Source organism: Symphalangus syndactylus, chromosome 21 (assembly GCF_028878055.3).
Source record: "Symphalangus syndactylus isolate Jambi chromosome 21, NHGRI_mSymSyn1-v2.1_pri, whole genome shotgun sequence".
Lineage (NCBI taxonomy): Eukaryota > Metazoa > Chordata > Mammalia > Primates > Hylobatidae > Symphalangus > Symphalangus syndactylus.
In genome coordinates, this window is record NC_072443.2 from 48,755,130 (window position 1) to 48,776,563 (window position 21,434).

The 21,434-nt window shown below is 43.0% G+C and overlaps 1 protein-coding gene across 1 annotated transcript in view; it reads right to left on the minus strand.

Annotated features, from left to right (window-relative positions):
* MUC13 (mucin 13, cell surface associated) overlaps window positions 1–10,399 on the minus strand; it is a 29,710-nt gene extending 19,311 nt beyond the window's left edge. Inside the window, exons 1-2 of the mRNA XM_055259518.2 lie at window positions 10,253–10,399; window positions 3,201–3,611 (exon numbers count right to left, since the gene is read on the minus strand). Coding sequence (XP_055115493.1) covers window positions 3,201–3,611; window positions 10,253–10,304 — 463 coding nt within the window. The 5' untranslated portion in view covers window positions 10,305–10,399. The remainder of the gene's footprint in view (window positions 1–3,200; window positions 3,612–10,252) is intronic.
* Window positions 10,400–21,434: the final 11,035 nt, after the last annotated feature.

Sequence of the window (21,434 nt, forward strand, 5' to 3'; positions counted from 1 at the left end):
TTCTTTCTCTGGGGAACTGATGAGATCTGAGGAGGAGAGTTAGCTCAGTGGTCCAGTGGTGATCTGGGCTACCAGTTTTCTTCACTTCTGTCAAGTGGAATGATTCTGAGCTGTGATGTCAGAATAGCTTATGTGTTTGATAACCTTCAGAGCTGTCTTGAGAGTCTTACAAACCTATATGTAGAAACCACTGATTTCTTTAAAAGCTGTGTGTAAGGTACGATGTGTATAACATGCTCTCTTTTGTGAATAAAAGAAGAGGAGGATTATACACAAGCAAATATTTGCTTATATTTGCATAGGTAATTTTAGGAGGGAGATACAATGAACTGGGCACAGAAGATGCCTCTGGGGAAGGAAACTGGGGGTCTGGGTCCTAGAAGTTTAGGATGAGAGGGAGATTTATTTTTTATTGTACATGATTTTGCCCTGTTTGAGCTGTTTTTTCCATAATCATAGGCCTAATTTACTTTTATTAAAAAATAAAAAGTAAAATAGTGCTGGTGAGAATATGGGGCAATGGGAACTCTCATTCATTGTTTGGTGGGAATGCAAAATGACACAGCCACTTTGAGAGGAAAGTTTGGTGGTTTCTTACAAAAATAAACATACTCTTATGAGAAGATCTGAGAGTCACCCTCCTTGGTATTTAACCAAAGGTGTGGAAAATTTATGTCCACACAAAAACCTGCACATCCATGTTAATATCAGCTTTGTTCATGAGTGCCACAACTTGGAAGCAACCAAGATACCATTCAGTAGGTGAATGGATAAACAAACTGGTACATCTAGACAATGGAATATTATTCAGCACTAAAAAATGAGCTATCAAGCCATGAAAAGACATGGAGGAAATGCATACTACTATGTAAAAGAAGCCAATCTTGAAAGGCTACATAATGTATGATTCCAAATATATGACATTCTGGAAAAGGCAAAACTATGGAGACAGTAAAAAGATCTGTGGTTGCCAGGAGTTAGAGGGGAGGATGAAAAGTGCAAAGGTTACTTAGGGTTGTGATCCTATAATAGTGGATGCATGCCATTATACATTTATTTGTCCAAATTCATAAAATGCACAACACCAAGAGTGATCTCTAATGTAAACTATGGTCTGTAGGTGATAATGATGTGTCACTGGAGGTTTATTGATTGTAATAAACACACTGCTCTGGTGGGGGATGTTGATAATATATATGTCAGGCCAGGGAGTATATGGGAAACCTCTGTACCTTTCTCTAAATCTTGCTGTGAGTCTAAAACAGCTCTAAAAATAAAGTTCATTAACATTTTTTTTTGAGACAGGGCCTTGCTCTGTTGCCCAGCCTGGAGTGCAGTGACACAATCTTGGCTGGCTGCAACCTCTGCCTCCCGGGCTTGAGTGATACTCCCACTTCAGCCTCCTGAATAGCTGAGACTACAGGTGCGTGCTACCACACCTGGCTAATTTTTGTATTTTTCTGTAGAGATGGGGTTTTGCCATGTTTCCCAGGCTGGTCTCGAACTCCTCAGCTCAAGCAATACACCCACCTCAGCCTCCCAAAGTGCTGGGATTACAGGTGTGAGCCACCATGCCCGGCTTCCATTAACAATTTTTTAAAGAGAAAAAAAATAGACTACATAGGATAAAAGGAGGCATAGTTCAGTATCTTATGAACAAAAATAAGGCTCGCCCTTCTGACAAGGTATGAACCAGTCTTCTAAATAAAATTAATGGCTTCTTTAAGAAAAGCCTCAGCCACCTTGCAAAGATGACTTAGGAAATCTTAAGGAAGAATGTATCTCCTTCCGGAGACACCAGACAAATAACTCTCGGGTGCTTTATCTTCAGCAACGAAGGACAGACTCGTTAGCTTGTTTCATGGCCAGGAATTAAGTCACAGGACATTACAGCCAGAAGAGATTTGGGGGGCATTTTAGTTCAGTCTTGCCCTATTGCAGATCAGTAAGTTGAAGCCAAGAGAGAAATGACTTGCCCCATGCCCCAGTTTGTTCATGGTAGGGCCAGAACACAGGAAGACGGCCTGATTCTGAGGGAACACCTGGCAAAACAGAAATGGCTTAGAAAACCTCTCTTTCCTGATTCCAGGAGAGCTGTGTCCCATTGGATCCCGCCTTCAGAGTGGCCCCTCCAAACATGAAAGAAGACTGGGGAAAGAGGTCTTAGATACAGCCTCTGGGACCTACTTGCTTAACCATCTGTTTCTTAAATCTATCAAAGAACACTGAGGAAGCTACCAGAAGTTAAGGGTAGGGAGACATCCACTTGGTCTTTGACCCTGGGTGAGTCATGGCCCTCACTGGCTCCCAGCTTTCCCATCTGAGAATGGTAGGATTTATCGAGATTCTTTAGGCTCTAAAGTGTGACGATTCTTCTAGATCAAGGGCTGGCAAACTATGGTTCACGAGTCATATCTGACCAACCTTTTGTTTGTTAACTGCGGCTGCTTTCATGTTAAAATAGTAGAGTGCAGGAGTTACAACAGAGACCCCACATGGCCCACAAGGCCATTTAGCCTTTACTGATAAACTTGGTTGATTTCTGTTATAGACTGAGCTTGGGGAAGTGAAGCAAATGGTTCCTGTTTCATTAACTTCTGCTTGAGGTCACTTGTCATCTCTTAGTGTTCCCAAAGCATCTGTCCTTTGGACAATGGCCCTGGTTATGCCTAGGATTATTTGAACACTGCTGTTGTTTTGCTTTCTATCCCTCAGTCTTAAATTCTATGACTTGGCTCAAGTTCCGCATTGTGGTCAGCCACCTTCTTACCTTAAGTGTAGAACTGTCTTCTTCCTTAGGTAGACCAGAGAGCTAGACCAGTGGGGCTGGACAGTCTGTGCTCATTTGGACCTGGTCCTCTCAGAGCAGCTGAAACTATTTCTAAAAATCCCCTAGGGAGAGGAAAGCTATAGAGATACCTTTCACAAAGCCCGAGTTCATTAAACAAAAATACTGCATAGCTAGCAAATAAACTTGAGGTAGGATGGGAGGGAAGGAAAGGAGAACAGAAAGAAACTGAGGGTTTCAGGGCCTCTGCCATCACTACATTGTGACACAGATTTCAAGCGCACAGTTCATTTCCAAGGAAACCTTGGGCCTCTTTAGACCCATTTTCCTACCCCACCAGAACATATCCACCTCCCTCCCTCCACAGTGGTACGCTCCATCCTTAGGGAGTCTTTGAGGGAATTGCCCTTACCTGTGGTGCTTAGGGTGCTGCTCTCCAATAAAGTGGTGCCAGTGGGAGGCCCTGATGATTGATTGTCTTTTGTGGTGGGGAACGTTTCATTGTTACTTTGTGTTTCAGAACGAACCGTTGTTATTAATCCATCATTTGTAGATGAAGTGGTGATTATGTCAGATGTAGTTAATGAATTTGCATTTGTGGTTGACTCACTGTCTGTAGCAGTAGGTGTAGGAATTGTGGAGGAACTATGTGTATTAATTATGGGGGAAGCAGGTGAAGTAGCTGTTGGGAAAGATGGTGTATTTGTTGTGGTGCTAGCAGTTTCAGGGAAATTAGTTTCAGTGGTATCAGTTGCAGCTACTGTAGGACCACTAGTTGCAGTTTCTGTGGCTGTTAAAACAGGTGAGCTGCTTTGGCTGGAGGCTGTAGGAACAAAGATACCAAGTTTGAGGAGACAGTACATTGAATAACTAATGACAGTTACTTAATCCTAAATCGTATCCAACCCATTCTTTTTTTTTTTTAGAGATAGGGTTTCCCCAAGTTGCCTAGATTGGTCATAAACCCCTGGGCTCAAGTGATCCACCCTCCTTGGCCTCCCAAAATGCTGATATTATAGGTATGAACTGCCATGCCCAGCCTCAACTCATTCTTTGCTGGAAAAATGAAAATATATGACTACATTAAAAATTAAAATACATGGTTATTTCTAAACACAAAAAACCCACAATAAATAAAATTAAAAATTAAACAGACAAAACTGGAAAAATGTTATTGAAAAATATGACACATAAAGAGTTAATGTTTATTTATTTATTTTAGAAATAAGGTCTTGCTCTGCCACCCAGGCTGGAGTGCAGTGGTGTGATCATAGTTCACTGCAGCCTTGAGCTCCTAGGGTCAAGCAATCCTCCCACCTCAGCCTCCCAAATAGCTAGGACTACAGTTGTAACACCTCCATGGCTGGCTAATTTTTTTTTTAGAGATGAGGTTCTCACTATGCTGGCTAGGCTGGTCTCTTAACTCCTGGCCTCAAATGATCCTCCTGCCTCAGCCTCCCAAAGTGCTAGGATTGCAGACGTGACCCATCAGTCCCGCAGAGGAGTTAGTGTTTTTTAGGTTGAGTATCAAGAAGTAATATTATTTATGCCTGTAGTTGTGTAACTGTAGATCTGGGTTTAATATACTTCAGACCATTCTCAGTGAAGACAATTGAGAATGTGCCACAAGGTGGCGCAGTGACTACCAGAAATGGACTCTTTTGTCTTTCTGCACTTTAAGGCAACTGTCCCAATTTTTCATTACCTTGATAGATTGAGGAAGGGAAAGGTTAGGGTTGGGTAATTTAAAGAATAATAAAATAAAAATACCTCATTAAGTGCTTATTATACTTCTTCCAAAATTGTATTCTAGTAGTATTTTCCCATTCACAATTCTAGATACATTGACTAAGAATAAGTGATCTTTGCCCTCTGAGCTATCATGGGTATCAAAGTTGCATTTTCACAACTTTTAGGAATCCCTGGACACATGGAGTAGTAAACTCTAGTGATCCAGTGATCCATTTTCTCTTCCCGCCTTTTTTTTTTTTTTTTTTTTTTTTTAAGAGACATGGTCTTGTTCTGTCACACATGCTGGAGTGCAGTGGTGCCATAATAGCTCACTGCAGCCCCAAAACTCCTGGGCTCAAGTGATCCTCCCACCTTGGCCTCCCAAGTGTTGGGATAACAGGTGTGAGCCACCTTGACTGGCCCGGTGATAAGTTTTCTAGAACTTTTCCTTGTCTCTAAGAACTCTGACCTTGACAATAGGTTAAAAAAATTACTGAAAGAAAAAGTTTTAGTGAGGAAGCAATTTCTAAACCTTACAGTGCAGAGAACTGCGGAATATGCTTCCTGATTCCCCCATGGGTCTATGAGCCCCTTGAGGGCAGAGCCCGGCTCTTCACCTTGAAGAGGGCTTGGCTAACATAGCCATTCAGAAGTGTTGAAGAGATCAGCAATTGCTCTTCCTAGGTAAGAAATACATCACCAGCTGGCAATGTTGACTGCCACTCTTCCTATTCCTGCCACTCAGGATAGTTCTCATCTATCAAGCACTGGCCGTGTGCCTGACAGTACCTGTGAAGTAGACGTAAGTGCCCACATTTGACAGAAGAGCCCACCAATACTCAGAGGGGTTAAGGAATTTGCCCAGAGGCAAAGCCAGGTCTGTAAGATGACAATGTCCTAACTACCACTTCATTAAAGTTATGGGGAAGGCCATCCATTTAAAGAAAAAGCTAAGACCCCCAAGGAACAAACACAAGAGCAAATAGAGAAAATTGGGGATCAGAATGAAAGCAGCGGAAGTAGAAGTGACCTCCATGGTGCCCTCTATCATTGGGGTAGCAGTGAGAGTGGCCAGGGGCTGGCTCTCACCATGGAAAACTCTGGACAGAAGAAAAGGGCTTGGCAGACTGTGGGTGCAAACAACCCCAACCCCACCAGACCATGAATTTCATGCTTTGGGAATGTTCATTCTCGGCCGATGCCAAAGAACCAACATGTTTCTGTAGATGTGCATAAAACAAATTGGGACTTCTTAAGAGGTTTTCTGCAGGTCTTTGAAATTATGACAAGGAGTTTTGGACTGGTGGCTTGTTTATTTTGGTTTTAAATTTCTGTTCACTGGGGAGATTACCTTTCAGAATGCTCAATTAGTTTTAATAAATGAGACACATTCCAGGCTGACAGCAATTCATTGCTGTGAATAGCTACAATTTTTTTAAAACTAAAATACACTTGTGTGTGTCTATGTGTGTATGTGTGTTTTATCTGAGGGTTGTATAGATTTCAGGGAAGACAGCTTAGAGCTGATATCCCAGGCTTAAATTATCTAGTAAAAATACCCAAGAGGAATTGTAAAATAACGTATTTTGTTCAATCTATAGATAACAGAAATATATGAAGACATCTGTGCAGTAAAAATAGCTTTAGTCTTTTTATTTCCTTAGGTCCTAAAGCTTCTAAGTAACACAAGGATAGCACAATGTCCACAGAGGTACAAATCATAGGTTTCAATGGGAAAATATATGCCCTGACCCGGTTTCTTTCTGGGGAACACCCCATAATCACCACCCCTGTCCAGGGCACATCTATAACTCTTTATTCAAAGCTAGCTGAAAGTCACAATCAAACGCCTTTCTCCCAGATCTAAATTCTTTATTATGATGAGATGTTGGTTCCCAAAGGCACTCATCATATTCTGTGGAATAATGCAGTCCTAATCTCTCAGAGAAAGCAAAAACAACCTGGAAAGTTTTGCCTGTTAAAGGCACCTCAGCTGTCACCAGCACATTTTTCATTTGTTTCAGGAAATGCTTGCACAGGGGTTCTTGCAGTCAAGGTGCTATACAAGGAATGGGGGTGAGGAGGAACGTAAAGGTGTACAAGACACACTTCCTGCCCTTGGTTGCTCAGAATCTGAGACGGAACTCATGTTTGAAGTAGTGATTGCTTATACACACCTCCAAAATCCTTAACGTTACATAAAAAAGCAACTTTAAAAAAATTTTCAGGCCAGGAGTGGTGGCTCATGTCTGTAATTCCGGCACTTTGGGAGGCTGAGGTGGGTGGATCACGAGATCAAGAGATTGAGACCATCCTGGCCAACATGGTGAAACCCCGTCTCTACTAAAAATACAAAAATTAGCTGGGCATGGTGGCGCATGCCTGTAGTCCCAGCTACTTGGGAGGCTGAGACAGGAGAATTGGTTGAACCCAGGAGGCAGAGGTTGCAGTGAGCCAAGATCGTGACACTGCACTCCAGCCTGGCAACAGAGCGAGACTCAAAAAAAAAAAAGCAACTTTTTAAAAATTTTCAGGCCAGGAGTGGTGGCTCATGCCTGTAATCCCGGCAGTTTGGGAGGCCGAGGAGGGCAGATCACCCGAGGTCAGGAGTTTCGGATCAGCCTGGCCAACATGGTGAAACGCCATCTCTACCAAAAATGCAAAAATTAGCTGGGCGTGGTGGCGGGCACCTGTAATCCCAGCCACTTGGGAAGCTGAGGCAGGAGAATCACTTGAACCTGGGAGGCAGAGGTTGCAGTGAGCGGGGATAGTGCCATTGCACTCCAGCCTGGGCGACAAGAGCAAAACTCCATCTCAAAAAGTAAAATAAGGCCAGGCGTGGTGGCTCACGCCTGTAATCCCAGAACTTTGGGAGGCCAAGGCGGGCAGATCACAAGGTCAGGAGTTCGAGAACAGCCTGGCAAACGTAGTGAAACCCCGTCTCTACTAAAAATACAAAAAAATTAGCCAAGCATGGTAGTGAGCACCTGTAATCCCAGCTACTTGGGAGGCTGAGGCAGGAGAATTGCTTGAACCTGGCAGGCGGAGGCTGCAGTGAGCCGAGATGGCGCCATTGCACTCCAGCCTGGGCAACAAGAGCAAACCTCTATCTCAAAATAAATAAATAAATAAATAATAAAATAAATTTTTTTTTCAAAAGCAAGCCTTAATAGTCACAAAAACTGTCAATATTAATACATCTGGAGGTAGATGGGTGGGAAGGCAGATTGGATGCTCAATTTTTATTTCATATACATCTGTATTGTTTGGATTTGTTACAGTGGGTCTGCATTACTTGTATAACTTTTTTAAACAAAGAAGAGGAAATCAAAACCAAAGTTTGAAAATCAGATCCAGGCTGGGCGTGGTGGCTCACGCCTGTAATCCCAGCACTTTGGGAGGCCAGAGCAGGTGTATCTCCTGAGGTCAAGAGTCTGAGACCAGCCTAGCCAACATGGTGAAACCCCATCTCTACTAAAAATACAAAAATTAGCCAGATATGGTGGCAGGTGCCTGTAATCCCAGCTACCCGGAAGGCTGAGGCAGGAGAATCACTTGAACCTGGGAGGCGGAGGTTGCAGTGAGCCGAGATCGTGCCATTGCACTCCAGCCTGGGCGACAAGAGTGAAACTTGGTCTCAAAAAAAAAAAAAAAAAAGAAAGAAAGAAAAGAAAATCAGATCCAAGTGCAGACATGACAAAAAGGGAAATCATGTATTAAGCCCCTACTATGTGCCAGGCAGTATCCCAGCACATCAGGCTCTTTGTCTCATTTAATCCTCTCAGCACTCTTCAGTATAGAGATTTCCCCTCTATTGCTGCACAGGAAGACACTGAGGGTCAGAGACACCCCACAGCTAATAAGTGGTGGCATGCCATCTGAATCCCTGCTTGCCCCACTATTTGCCCTTCCCCCTGGGATCTCTGGGTCAAGAAACATCTCCACTCCCCTAAGGTACCTCGAGCCTCAATAATTCCTGATTCCCTTACCTCTCTATTCATCTCCTTGTCCCCTCCCAGTCAACTTTCCCCTGTCTACCGCCCTTCTATTCTATTTTTTAAAAGTCAAGCCTTTTTTAACAGTGGCTCCTGAAAGTCATACAAGCCTCACCAATTCTTCCTTTGTCCTGAAGGCTTGGACCTGGCATCTGCCCCCAGGGTTGGCAGGAGGGATCTGGTGAGCCCTCCCCTCCTGTGCAGCTAGACTTCTCCAACCTTCCTGCATTAAGAGCTTGAAACCAGCTCTTGACAAACTCTAATCCTGATGCCATTCATTCCAGTTCTCTGAAAGGGCTTAATTTCTCTTCATATATCTGTCTTATCAAATACTTTCTTCCTTTCTGCAAGCAGCTTCTAGATTTCAACTCATTGAACCTGAAGGAAATAAAAATATTTCACCCCCAAATATAGCTCCATGATATAATGAGTATTTTAAATTAAAAACTCTTAGAGGTCGACAAGTGCTGTAAGGACTGATCCACCAAAGAAGAGCTATTGCTCCTGTTCCCCTCCATGTTATGTCATTATCCACTGCAGGAAAGAAGACCGAGAAGGAAACCATCCCTGAGCAGACCCTTCGTCAAGATAAGGACTGTCTCCAAGGATCTTCAGATTCCAAGGAGAATTATCTACAAGTTCATTTTTGTTCCCAGATCCAATTATTCTCCCTAATAATCATTTATTGCCCCTCAACAGAATTCCTCTTCTCCCTTCTTCCATAACTTGTTTTACCAAGATCCAAGCCCGCTTTCTTTCTGTAACCTCAAGATGGTGTATAAGCTTCTATACCTCATCAGGAAATTGGGTGTTCATGCTGAAGGCTCCTGGGTACACACATTAAATACTTTGTATGCCTTTTTTCCTATTAATCCATCTACTTCATGCCAGTGATTTTTCAGCAAAATTTTAGGAAGCCAACTGGCCCCCACAACCCTCATCTCTCAACATACTGCTGACCTCACCCACATGTGGCCCATAGAAGCCTTCCTAACTCAGAACAGAGAGTACATGTCTGAAGTCTAATCAACACGACAATTGCTCCCTATGGTTTAGCATTCTCAAATTCAAGTACATTTGTGAAAGGAGGCTTTTTGCTGTGGTCAGCTCTCTGATTATCATGAGAGGGGATCCAGAACACTACAGTAGAGAACTAGGTCCTTGCAACCTACTTAGTCCTTCTTATCTGGCCTCAGGAACTCTCAAAGACAAGCCTCTGGTTTGCTGAGCCCCAAATCTCACTCCATAGACCACTTCTTCCCCCTACCCCCACAAGATGGAGTCTCGCTCTGTCACCCCATGTCATCTCAGCTCACTGCAACCTCCATCTCCCGAGTTCAAGCGATTCTCCTGCCTCAGCCTCCTGAGTAGCTGGGACTACAGGTGCCCACCACCATGGCTGGCTATTTTTTTGTATTTTTAGTAGAGATGGGGTTTCACCATGTTGGCCTGGGTGGTTTCAAACCCCTGACCTCAAGTGATCCACCCGCCTTGGCCTCCCAAATTGCTGAGATTACAGGCATGAGTCACTGCACCCAGCCGCCTACTTTTGCTATTGCTCTATCTTCCCCACCACAGAATAAAATGCCTGTGTCTTTGAGCTGAGCTGGAGAGCAAACTTCATTTATAAAATAGACCGTGTGCTGGGCTGGGAGAATTGGTAGCTGTAGGCCTGCTGATTCTACCTCGAAGACAACATACATGATTGGAAGAATTAAAATGTAAAAATATTCCTTACCTGTGTTTACAAAAAGGAGAGCAAGAAGAGTAAGATGAGTGATGGCTTTCATTTTAGCTGTTCTTGCTTGGTAATCCGAGGAGGAAATGATTTCCCTCTCTGGCTACCTTTCGTTTTAACTGTCTTTCAGGTACAAAGTCCAGTCATTAATTGACGTCAAACCAGAGAAAGGCAATTATAGCTAGCATTTGGCCATATACCATAGGTCTCTTCTGAGCTTTTGAGATAGAAGAGGTGGAGCTGGCCTTACGAATCATTTTTCTGACTCAAAGCCCAAAATAACTCAGGACATTCCAAATATCCTTGTGAGGTTGGTGGCACATGAGTTTGGTTAATCTCTTGATATCTCAGATGTCTCCAAGCTGCCATCTTTTAGGAGGTCACCATTCCATTAAACATTCAATAACAAACTGTGCTCTACTCACCCGCATTTGAGCGCAGGAAACCCACTTTCCTCCAGCCGTAGTTCTGAAAATCCCTGAAGAGGACTTACATGTTTCCCAAAATTATTAGTTGCTTAACTTTGGTCACCATATGCTGGGGACCACCATTCCGGGCCTCTCTGATGGTCACGTCTAGCAACTTTGTAATCACATCTCCAAACTTCTGTGACTCTACCTGGATACAGCCCCCAATAAAGTTCCCAAGCACAATGGACATCACATCATGGCATTTAACCTAACTTTACTGAAGTCTTGTGGGTGACTAGTGTGTTGGGGAGTGGGCAATAAAGTACAGAAAAGAGAAAATTTAGAACAGCTGATTTGATCTCTCTGCTCCTGGCTGCTCATTGGGCAGGCCCCACCTCTCAGTTCCCTTTCTCACCCTCTCTCTAGTTCCTCAGCCCCTCACCTCTCACCATGTGTCAGGAACAAGCTTTAATGCTTGGATTTGGGTCTTCTTAATCTAGTTCTCCCTCCTTAAAGTCCAGGGCCCCAGCTCTACTGTGTCCAGCCCCAGCCAGAGGAATATAAACTAATGATACCTTGTGAGTTGTGGCTAGAGTTTTGAGTTTAATTTTTTTTTTTTTTTTGAGACAGAGTCTCACTCTGTTGCCCAGGCTGAAGTGCAGTGGCACCATCTCAGCTCACTGCAACCTCTGCCTCCAGGGCTTAAGTGATCCTCCTGCCTCAGCCACCCAAGTAGCTGGGATTACAGGCATACACCACCATGCTTGGCTGAGTTTTGTATTTTCAGAAGAGATGGGGTTTTGTCATATTGTCCAGGCTGGTCTCAAACCTTTAGACTCAAGCAATCCCCCTCAGCCTCCCAAAGTGCTATGATTACAAGCGTGTGCCACCACTCCTGGCCTTTGGGTTTAAATTTTAACTCTGACCTTGATGAAAACAAAACATTTTTGTATGATCACCCAGCAAATAAGCTGCTTATTGTCCTCGAGTCTCCATTCAAGAATAAGACAGGGGTTTGTTCTTACATGGCTGAGAGGTCCATTTAAACACTTTTTCCAAAGCAAAGACACTTCTAAGGCCCATTATGTTATGCTATTATTCTCAGCTTGAATAACTCCTGGCATCAGGATTTAAACAAAGGCTTGTTTTTCTTTTCTTTTCAAACTAGCTTTATTGAGCTATAATTTATGTCAATAAACTGTATCTATTTACAGTGTACAGTTCAATGAGTTTTGATTGATGTATACACATGTGTAGCTACCGTTGCAACCAAGATTCCGAGCATTCCCAACACACCCTTTGGGACTTTCCTCTTGTCCCTTTGTAGTGCTACATCCCCTACACTCCACCCCAACCCCAGGTAACCATTGATCTGCTTTCTGTCTCTATAAATTAGTCTGCATTTTCTAGCATTTTATGTAAATGGAATCACACAGATGTAGTTTTTTGTTTTGTTTTGTTTTTTGGGCCAGTTTCTTTCACTTATAACCATTTTGAGACTAATCCTTGCTGTGTGTATTCATAGTTTGTTTCTTCTTATATCTGAACACTATTCCACTGTATCAATGTACCATGACTTGTTTATCAATTCATCTGTTGATGGACATTTGAGTTGTTTCTAGTTTTGACTATTACAAATAAAAAGATTATAAATAAGGCCAGGTGTGGTGGTTCATACCTGTAATCCCAGCACTTTGGGAAGCTGAGGCAGGTGGATCACCTGAGATCAGGAGTTGGAGATCAGCCTGGCCAACGTGGCGAAACCACATCTGTACTAAAAATACAAAAATTAGCCAGACATGGTGGCAGGCACCTGTAACCCCAGCTACTCAGGAGGGTGAGGCAGGAGAATCTCTTGAACCCTGGAAGTAGTATTTGCAGTGAGCCAAGGTCACGTCACTGCACTCCAGCCTGGGCAACAGAGTGGGACTCCATCTCAAAAAAAAAAAAAAAGTTATAAGTATTCATGTACAAGTTTTTGTATGAACATACACTTTCATTTCTTTAGGGTAAATATTTAGAATGGAATGGCTGCATCACATGGTAGGTATATAACTTTTTAATAAATCGTCAAATGGTTTTCCTAAGTTGTTATGCCATTTTACATCAGCAATATATGAGAATTCCAGTTGTTCTCTATCCTTGCCAACACTTGGTATTGTCAGTCTTTATATTAGCTACCCTAAAGGGTATGTAGTAGCATCTCACTTTTGTTTTAAATTTGCATCTCCTGATGACAAATGATGTTGAACACCTTTTTACATGCATATTAGCCACTCATGTCTCTTCTTTTGTAAAGTACCTGTTCAAATAATTTGCACATTGTAAAGTCGAATTGGTTTTCTTCTTGGTTTTTAATGGTAAAAGTTCTTTATATATGTATTGCAAATCTTTTCTCCTTTTCTGTCATTTTTATATGGAATTTTAAACTTACTATATTCACTTTATAAAAGCCTAACCAGGAATCTAGAAAAATTGAAAAAGTGGCCTGGGGTCACATAAGTAGCTGCAGGATCTCAAATGCAGGGTCTCAAATCCTGTCTCCTAAATTGGGAGGAGCCTATCACACACCATCATGTCTTAGGTTCAAGATATAAGTGAGTAGTGCCCACAGTGCTCTATCACCAATGTCTACTGATGCCACCATATTACAACAGTGTCAATATTTCCATGGTTTTCTATATTACTTATCTGCTGAGCATAGAATGAAAAGTATAACCAGGAAGGCATGGAGGACTGCCAAGCATCTGGCTTCCTGACTCTTCCTGGCCTTATCATCTGGAAAAATATGGGCAGCAAGAAAGTCAGGCAGTCCTCAAAGTATAAATCAGCAATCACTGTTATGCCCCCTCCTAACTCATCCACACCGGACTTCAGTACTGCAGGATGACAGAGACAATGCACAGAGCTTTCATGAGGGGAATTGCTTCTTCCTCAGGGCTGATGTTTCCTCACATATGGAGGGAGTTTAATTCCTGAAATACTCCTGGCCTCTTGGCATGTCTTTATTCATTTTGCCCCAAATGAAGAGCAGTGACTTATTTCAGAATAAACTGGGAATACTCACCTCAGATCCTGCAGTTTCCCTTTGGGGAGATAACCTGGATTCTGGATTGTTGTGCCCAAGAAGGTAAGGATCCAGTAGGAGGGAGCCCTAAGCCACATTCTCAAAAATAAGCTTCTATAAAAGCAATATTTTGTCTCCATCTGTTGTACTCTTTGTTTTACTTCTCACAGAACTCAAAACCTGGATAGGAAAAAGGGGTGATATTTATTAGTATGAAATGGCTGAATTCTAAGTATTTATCTATAAGTCAACAACACAGACTCCATTTTCCCATAGAAACAATGTTATGTTGGTAACGCTGTCAACAAGTCAGCTAAAAAAATGCTGTTTACCCATAATTACCTGGTTGCAAAAGAACTATTATTCAGGGTGAGCTTTTCAATAATTCTATTGACTATGCAGAGGAATGGGACATGCCCATTAAGCTAAAGCAATATCCAGTTATTTAGGCATAAAGTAAACTCAAGAGAGCTATATCAGAGCCATTTAGAATTAGAATTTGATCCATCAAGAGCCCCTCTAGCCAGGTGAGGTGGCTCACATCTGTAATCCCAGCACTTTGGGAGGCCAAAGTGGGAGGATTGCTTGAGCCCAGGAGTTCGAGACCAGCCTAAGCAATATAGTGAGATCTTGTCTCTACAAAACAATTTTAAAATAATTATCTGAGCATGGTGATGCATGCCTGTAGTACCAGATACTTGGGAGACTGAGGCAGGAGGACCCCTTGAGCCCTGGAGGCAGAGGCTGCAGTGATCCGAGATTGCACTGCTGCACCACAGCACGGGTGACAGAGCGAGACCCTGTCTCAAACAAAAGAGCCCCTCTTTGGCTACTTTGATTCTGCAACACTGCAGTACCATGATAAGGCTCTAGAGGATAATTAAAACATAAAATTTCTATCAAGATTAAATAGTTAGACCCAAAGATTTTTTTCTGTCTACAGAACCAAATGTAAATACTTGTTAAGCTCCTATCTCCTTCTCACTAATTCCAGCCCCTCAATAGAGGTGTGAGTATAGCCTTTCCAGAGTCACTACTACCATTTACGGATACCACATTTAGATACTATGTGAAGCTGATCAGCATTTTCCTCTCTAATTCAGAAAACCATTCCCAGAGAAATGAGTTGTGGAATGCAATATTCCCAATTCAAATGTCTAATTGATGACACACTGACAGAACCATTTCCACTCTTGCTTTTTATACCCTCTGAAATTAACTTTTCAGTGAATGGTTGCTTTACATGAGTAATGTTCAGGAGGGGGCTGTTCAATCACTCCCAGGTACTCGAGGCATCTCTGCACATCCATCAGGTATTGAAGATGAAGCAGTGAACAAGATGATGAAGGTCTCTGCTCTCCTGAAGCTTCTGTGAGCTGATGGGTAGTGGAGGTCGGCAAAAAAAAGTAATTAAATACAATGATTTTAGAGACTGGTCAATGCTTTGAAGAAAATAAAACACAACAATGGGATAGTGACTTGTGGGGTATGAGGTGCTACTTTAAATAGGATGGTCAGCAAAACCTTCTTGCAGGAGCTGATATCGGAACTGAGAGCTGCTATTGAAGGGAAGCCTGCCATAGAAACATCAGAAAAAGGGCATTCCAGCTAGAAAAGTAGTAAGTGCAAAGGCCCTGAAGCCAGAACAAGTCTGGTGTGTTTGAAGAGCACCATGAGTTAGGAGGAGATCGGGGGGAGATGTCAGAGAGGCAAGCTGGGGCCTGATCCTACAGGATCTTAGAGGCTGTGGAAAGGAATGTGGATTTTATTCCAAGCACAATGGTAGAAGCCATGGGAACATTTAAGCAGGAGAACGACAGGCCAGATCTTCCTTGGGGGCCTTATCTAAAGGAGCTGGTCTACTCGCCTGACATCCCACCTCAGTTCGTTTCATCCATAGCCCTCATCACAATATGTAATTACTTTGTCTCTGCTGGTTTAGCTACCTGTTGCTTAACTTCCATGAAAGTTTCTCTTCCCTGTCCACTCCTGTGTCTCCAGCATCCAGAGCAGCTGGCACATGGCAGGTGCTCAGTAAAGATTTATGGAAGAAAGGAAGGAATGAATGAAGGCCGTCAGATTTGTTCTAGGTGCAGGGAACAGGGAATGCAAAGTAAATAAGACACAGTTTGGGGTCTTCAGACCCGCAGTGAATTCAGACAATTTATCTTCCAAAAGTTGGTTGTCATGAACAAATTATTCAAAAGAGAAAATATTATTAGTAAGTAAATATGTGGGGGAAAAATATTTAGCTTTTTACTCATCTTTTTTTTTTTGAGAGGGTCACCCAGGCTGGAGTGCAGTGGCGCAATCTCAGCTCACTGCAAGCTCCGCCTCCCAGGTTCACGCCATTCTCCTGCCTCAGCCTCCCGAGTAGCTGGGATTACAGGTGCCTGCCACCACACCCGGCTAATTTTTTTATTTTTATTTTTTTAGTAGAGACAGGGTTTCACCGTGTTAGCCAGGATGGTCTCAATCTCCTGACCTCATGATCCACCCGCCTTGGCCTCCCAGAGTGCTGGGATTACAGGTGTGAGCCACTGTGCCCAGCCTTTACTCATCTTAAAGATGTTACAACTAAAACAAAAGTGAGATTATATTTTACCTCTTTTTTTTAATTTTAATTTTTTTTTTGAGATGGAGTCTCGCTGTGCCACCCAGGCTAGTGTGCAGTGGCATGATCTCTGCTCACTGCAACCTCCACCTACCAGGTTCAAGCGATTCTCCTGCCTCAGCCTACTGAGTAGCTGGGATTACAGGTGCACACCACCCCACCTGGCTAATTTTTGTATTTTTAGTAGAGATGGGCTTCACCAAATTGGCCAGGCTGGTCTCGAACTCCTGACCTCCAGTGATCCACCTGCCTCGGCCTCCCAAAAGTGCTGGGATTACAGGTGTGAGCCACCACACTGGTGTAATATTTTACATCTTTTAAAAATGTGTACAATGATATATCCAACTCTGGTGGGGGTGCAAATAATTCAATATGCTTTACAATTGCTACGTTGTAATATGCTACAATTTGGCAACAGGTATTAAGAGCAATTTAAAAATGTTCTTGGCTGGGCATGATTTTGAGAGGCCAATGCGGAAGGATCGCTTGAGTCCATGAGTTTGAGACCAGCCTGGGCAATACAGTGAGACACCACCTCTACAAAAAATTAAAAAATTAGTCGAGCATGGTGTTGCATGCCTGTGGTCCCAGCTACTCAGGAGGCTGTGGTGGGAGGATTGCTTGAGCCCAGGAGGTTGAAGCTGCAGTGAGCTGTGATTGTGCCACTGCACTCCAGCCTGGGTGACAGAGCCAGACCCTGTCTTAACAAACAAACTAACAAACAAACAAACAAGTTTTTACCCTGTGACTGAGAAATTTACTTCTGGAACTTTATCTTAAATCATTTCTTCAAAAAAAATTTTTTTTTTAAGTTTTGTAGAGACGGGGTTCTTGAACTCTGGCCTCAAGCAATCTTCCTGCCTCAGCTTCCCGAAGTGCTGGGATTATAGGTATGAGCCACAGAGTCTGGTCAAGGAATAATTTCAAATGAAGGGAAAACTATATGTACAGATATGTTTGCTGCAGTATTACATATATACAGTATAAATAATTGAAAACAACCTTACCCAACAACAGAGGTTTAAATGTGGTGACCACCCTTGATGAGAGGCAGGACTCCATCCACACACAGTACGATGCAGAAGACCGCAGCCGTGAGGGGAAGTGCTTATTCTACTACGATAGAAGTTTAAGGCCGGGCGCGGTGGCTCACGCCTGTAATCCCAGCACTTTGGGAGGTCGAGGTGGGCGGATCACAAGCTCAGGAGATCGAGACCATCCTGGCTAACACGGTGAAACCCCGTCTCTACCAAAAATACAAAAAGAAATTAGCCGGGCGTGGTAGCGGGCGCCTGTAGTCCCAGCTACTCTGGAGGCTGAGGCAGGAGAATGGCGTGGACCCGGGAGGCGGAGATTGCAGTGAGCCGAGATCGCGCCACTGCACTCCAGCATGGGCGACAGAGCGAGACTCCGTCTCAAAAAAAAAAAAAAAAAAAAAAAGAAGTTGAAGAGGCAGGATTCTCACTATATCTCTAATTATGTAAAACCATGCCCCCATAAAGATAAGCCCTGGCAGGAAACATGAACACACGAAAATGACTTGCTTTGTTGGGTGGCAGAACGGTGGCCGGGCACTCTCATGGCAACTTCCTCTTCTTACACACACGATGTAACGGGCTCAGAGAAAGGGTCAAGTACCAATGTATAGATTTTCTTTTTCTTTGAGAGACAGGGTCTCACTCTGTCGCCCAGGCTGGAGTGCAGTGGTGCAATCTCTGCTCACTGCAACCTCCGCCTAATCCTCCCACCTCAGCCTTCCAAGTAGCTGGGACTACAGGGGGTGCACCATCACACCTGCCTAAATTTTGTATTTTTAATAGAGATGGGGTCTCACTATGTTGCCCAGGCTTGTCTTGAACTCCTTAGCTCAAGGAGTCTGCCCGCCTTGGCCTCCCAAAGTGTTGGGATTACAGACGAGAGCCACTGCGCCCAGCCTTGTGTTTAACCACTGGAGATGTGTTCCGAATCACCTTGAACTTCAAAAGGAGCAGGCATTGGCTTTTTGAGTCTTGGCTTATAAAATTTCACAATTGCTTATCTACTCACCTCACTGAATTTAGTCAGCTCTAAAAATATATTTCACATCATGAGAGATTTTGTGGGCTTCTTATTTTATTATTTTATTACATTTTATTATCTTCTGGAATGAAACTCTTGGAGAAGTTCTATAAAGGGATTTTCCCCAGGAAGGAGTTTGATTTCTCACCCACTTCCTCCTCTACTCACCCATCAAGACTATGGGAGGTTTGACTGAGATCAGAAAGCTCTTGCGGTGGCCACAAATTGTAATTCAGATCTCTTCAGAGAGGAAGTGAGTGGTTCCAGAGATTAAAACATTGTCCCCAGAGATGCTAGCACCAGGCCTGGACTTGTTGCTCTGAGGAAAATTGAAAACAATGGGTGGGAGTAGGTTTGCCCCTCTTTGGGGTTTGTACCTCTCAACCTTACTCAGTCCAGTTATTCCTAAAATGAGAGATGATACAATTAGGGCATCAGTCCTCAAAAATGTGTTCCCCAGACCAGCAGCACTAGCATGACCTGGAAACTTTTTAGAAATGCATATTCTCAGGCCCCACCTAGGCCTACTGAATTAGCAATCTGTGTTTTTTTGTTTGTTTGTTTTGTTCTGAGATGGAGTTTCACTCTTGTTGCCCAGGATGGAGTGCAATGGCATGATCTCGGCTCACCGCAACCTCGGCCTCCCGGGTTCAAGCGATTCTCCTGCCTCAGCCTCCTGAGTAGCTGGGATTACAGGCATGTGCCACCACACCTGGATAATTTTTGTATTTTTATTGTGACTCTGCTGGTGCTCAGCTCTGAGGACAACTGCCTTCGTGGCACACAAGATGATTTTAAGTGTCCATGGACACAGCATTAGGTAACAGAGATTCACTTGGAGGGGAAAGTTATGCTTTTTCAAATTTCAGCCATTCTGATTACACAATGAGAAAATCTCATGTATTGCTAAGATATCTTTAACTCTTCTCTAATAATTACATATTTCTCTTTGTGAGGAAAAGAGATCAGGCCCCAGACACAGAGCCTTTGGCAACCAAACTCCTGGTAATCTAATAACACTTTATTTTTGTTTATGTTTCTTATGGTTATTTTCTATCCATGGCAAAGGAAACTAGTTTTTTTTTTTTCTTCTAAGTTTGGGGTGGTGATGTAAAGTTAATTTGCTTTTATTTATTTATCTATTTTCTGGAAACAGGGTCTTGCTCTATCACCCAAGCTGGAGCACAGTGGCACAGTCACAGCTCACTGCAGCCTCAAACTGCTGGGCTCAAGTGAGCCTCCCACCTCAGCCTCTTGAGTAGCTGGAACTACAGGCATGTACCACCATGCTTGGCTAAATCACAAACATTTTTTTTTTTTTTTCATAGAGACAGGGTCTCAGCATCTTGCCCAAGCTCGTCTCAAACTCCTAGGCTCAAGTGATCCTCCATCTTGGCCTCCCAAAGCGCTGAGATTACAGGTGTGAACCACCACACCAAGCTGTAAAATTTATTTTAAAATTAAGTTTGGCCCGGCACAGTGGCTCACGAGTATAATCCCAGAGCTTTGGAAGACCAGTGCAGGAGGATCACTTGAAGCCAGGAGTTTGAGACCAGCCTGGGAAAGATGGTGAGACCCCCATCTCTACAAAAAAGTTTTTTTCTTTTTTAATAAAAATTAGCCAAGCATGGTGGCACATGCCTGTAGTTCCAGTTACTCAGGAGTCTGAGGCAGGAGAGTCGCTTGAACCCAGGAGTTCAAGGCTGAGGCTGCAATAAGCTATATCATGCCACTGCACTCCAGCCTAGGTGACAGAGCCAGACAATGTCAAAAAAAAAAAAAAAAAAAAAGAAAGAAAGAAAGAAAGAAAGAAAGAAAGAAAGAAAATTCAGTTAATTTTTTTTTAAAAAAGTCAGTTTCAACAAAAATATGTAAGAAAGACTAGTGATAATACATGATTTGTCAAAAATCACGAGGGAGGTACAAAACTGACGGAAGTTTGGAAAACACTGTGCTAGGGCACACTGTAGGGTGAATGGCAAGGAAGAGGGCCTTTGAAAGTGTGAGAGCAGAGAAGCAAACAGGTGAGTTAACTAAAAAAGAAATACACATTTTCCACCACATGAAAAATGTCACAACATACTAATAAGAGAGAAAATTGAACAATGCCAGAGCTAGAGCTAAACCTATCAACTTTAATGCAATAGGAACCCATTCCTGGAAAGTCTCTCTCTCCCTGCAGCTGACAGTTCTGGGAGAACATAATGACATTTAGACAGACATGCAAAGCTTGAACTCAACTCACAACTATCCCCATAATCTTTAACTACACGTTCTTTTTTATTGTTGTTGCTCCAAGTCACCTTTCCCAGAGGAAATCTTTGATTTGACTTTCTCAGAAACCTTTTACTTGATAGAAAATTTGCCTTTGACACATACTCATAAGCAATTTCCTAGAGATTGCTTTAGCACTGGGAACCAATTAGATACCATGATGTTGAGGCTATTTAACTGGCAAAGAAGAAGAGAATGGCAATGGTTGCTGTTGGCAATGATGTGTGGGAAACAGGCCTCCAACACAGCAGTAGGGAAGGTATTTAAACAGCCTTCGGAGGAGGGAAATTCAGCAATATGTATCACAGACCTTTAAAATGGATCTATCTCTTGATCAAGCAATTCCATTCTAGGAATTTATCCCAAGGAAATAGCCAGACATATGCTCAAATACATTTGTATAAATATATCATTATTTTTGTTTTGTTTTGTTTTGAGATGGAGTTTTGGTCTTGCTGCACAGGCTGGAGTGCAGTGGCGCGATCTCGGCTCACCACAACCTCCGCCTCCCGGGTTCAAGAAATTCTCCTGCCTCAGCCTCCCAAGTAGCTGGGATTACAGGCATGTGCCACCACACCCAGCTAATTTTGTATGTTTAGTAGAGACTGGGTTTCTCCATGTTGGTCAGGCTGGTCTCGAACTCCCGACCTCAGGTGATTCGCCCACGTTGGCCTCTCAAAGTGTTGGGATTACAGGTGTGAGCCACTGCACCTGGTCTCATTATTGTTTTTCAAAGAAAAAATTTAGTTTTAGGTTTTT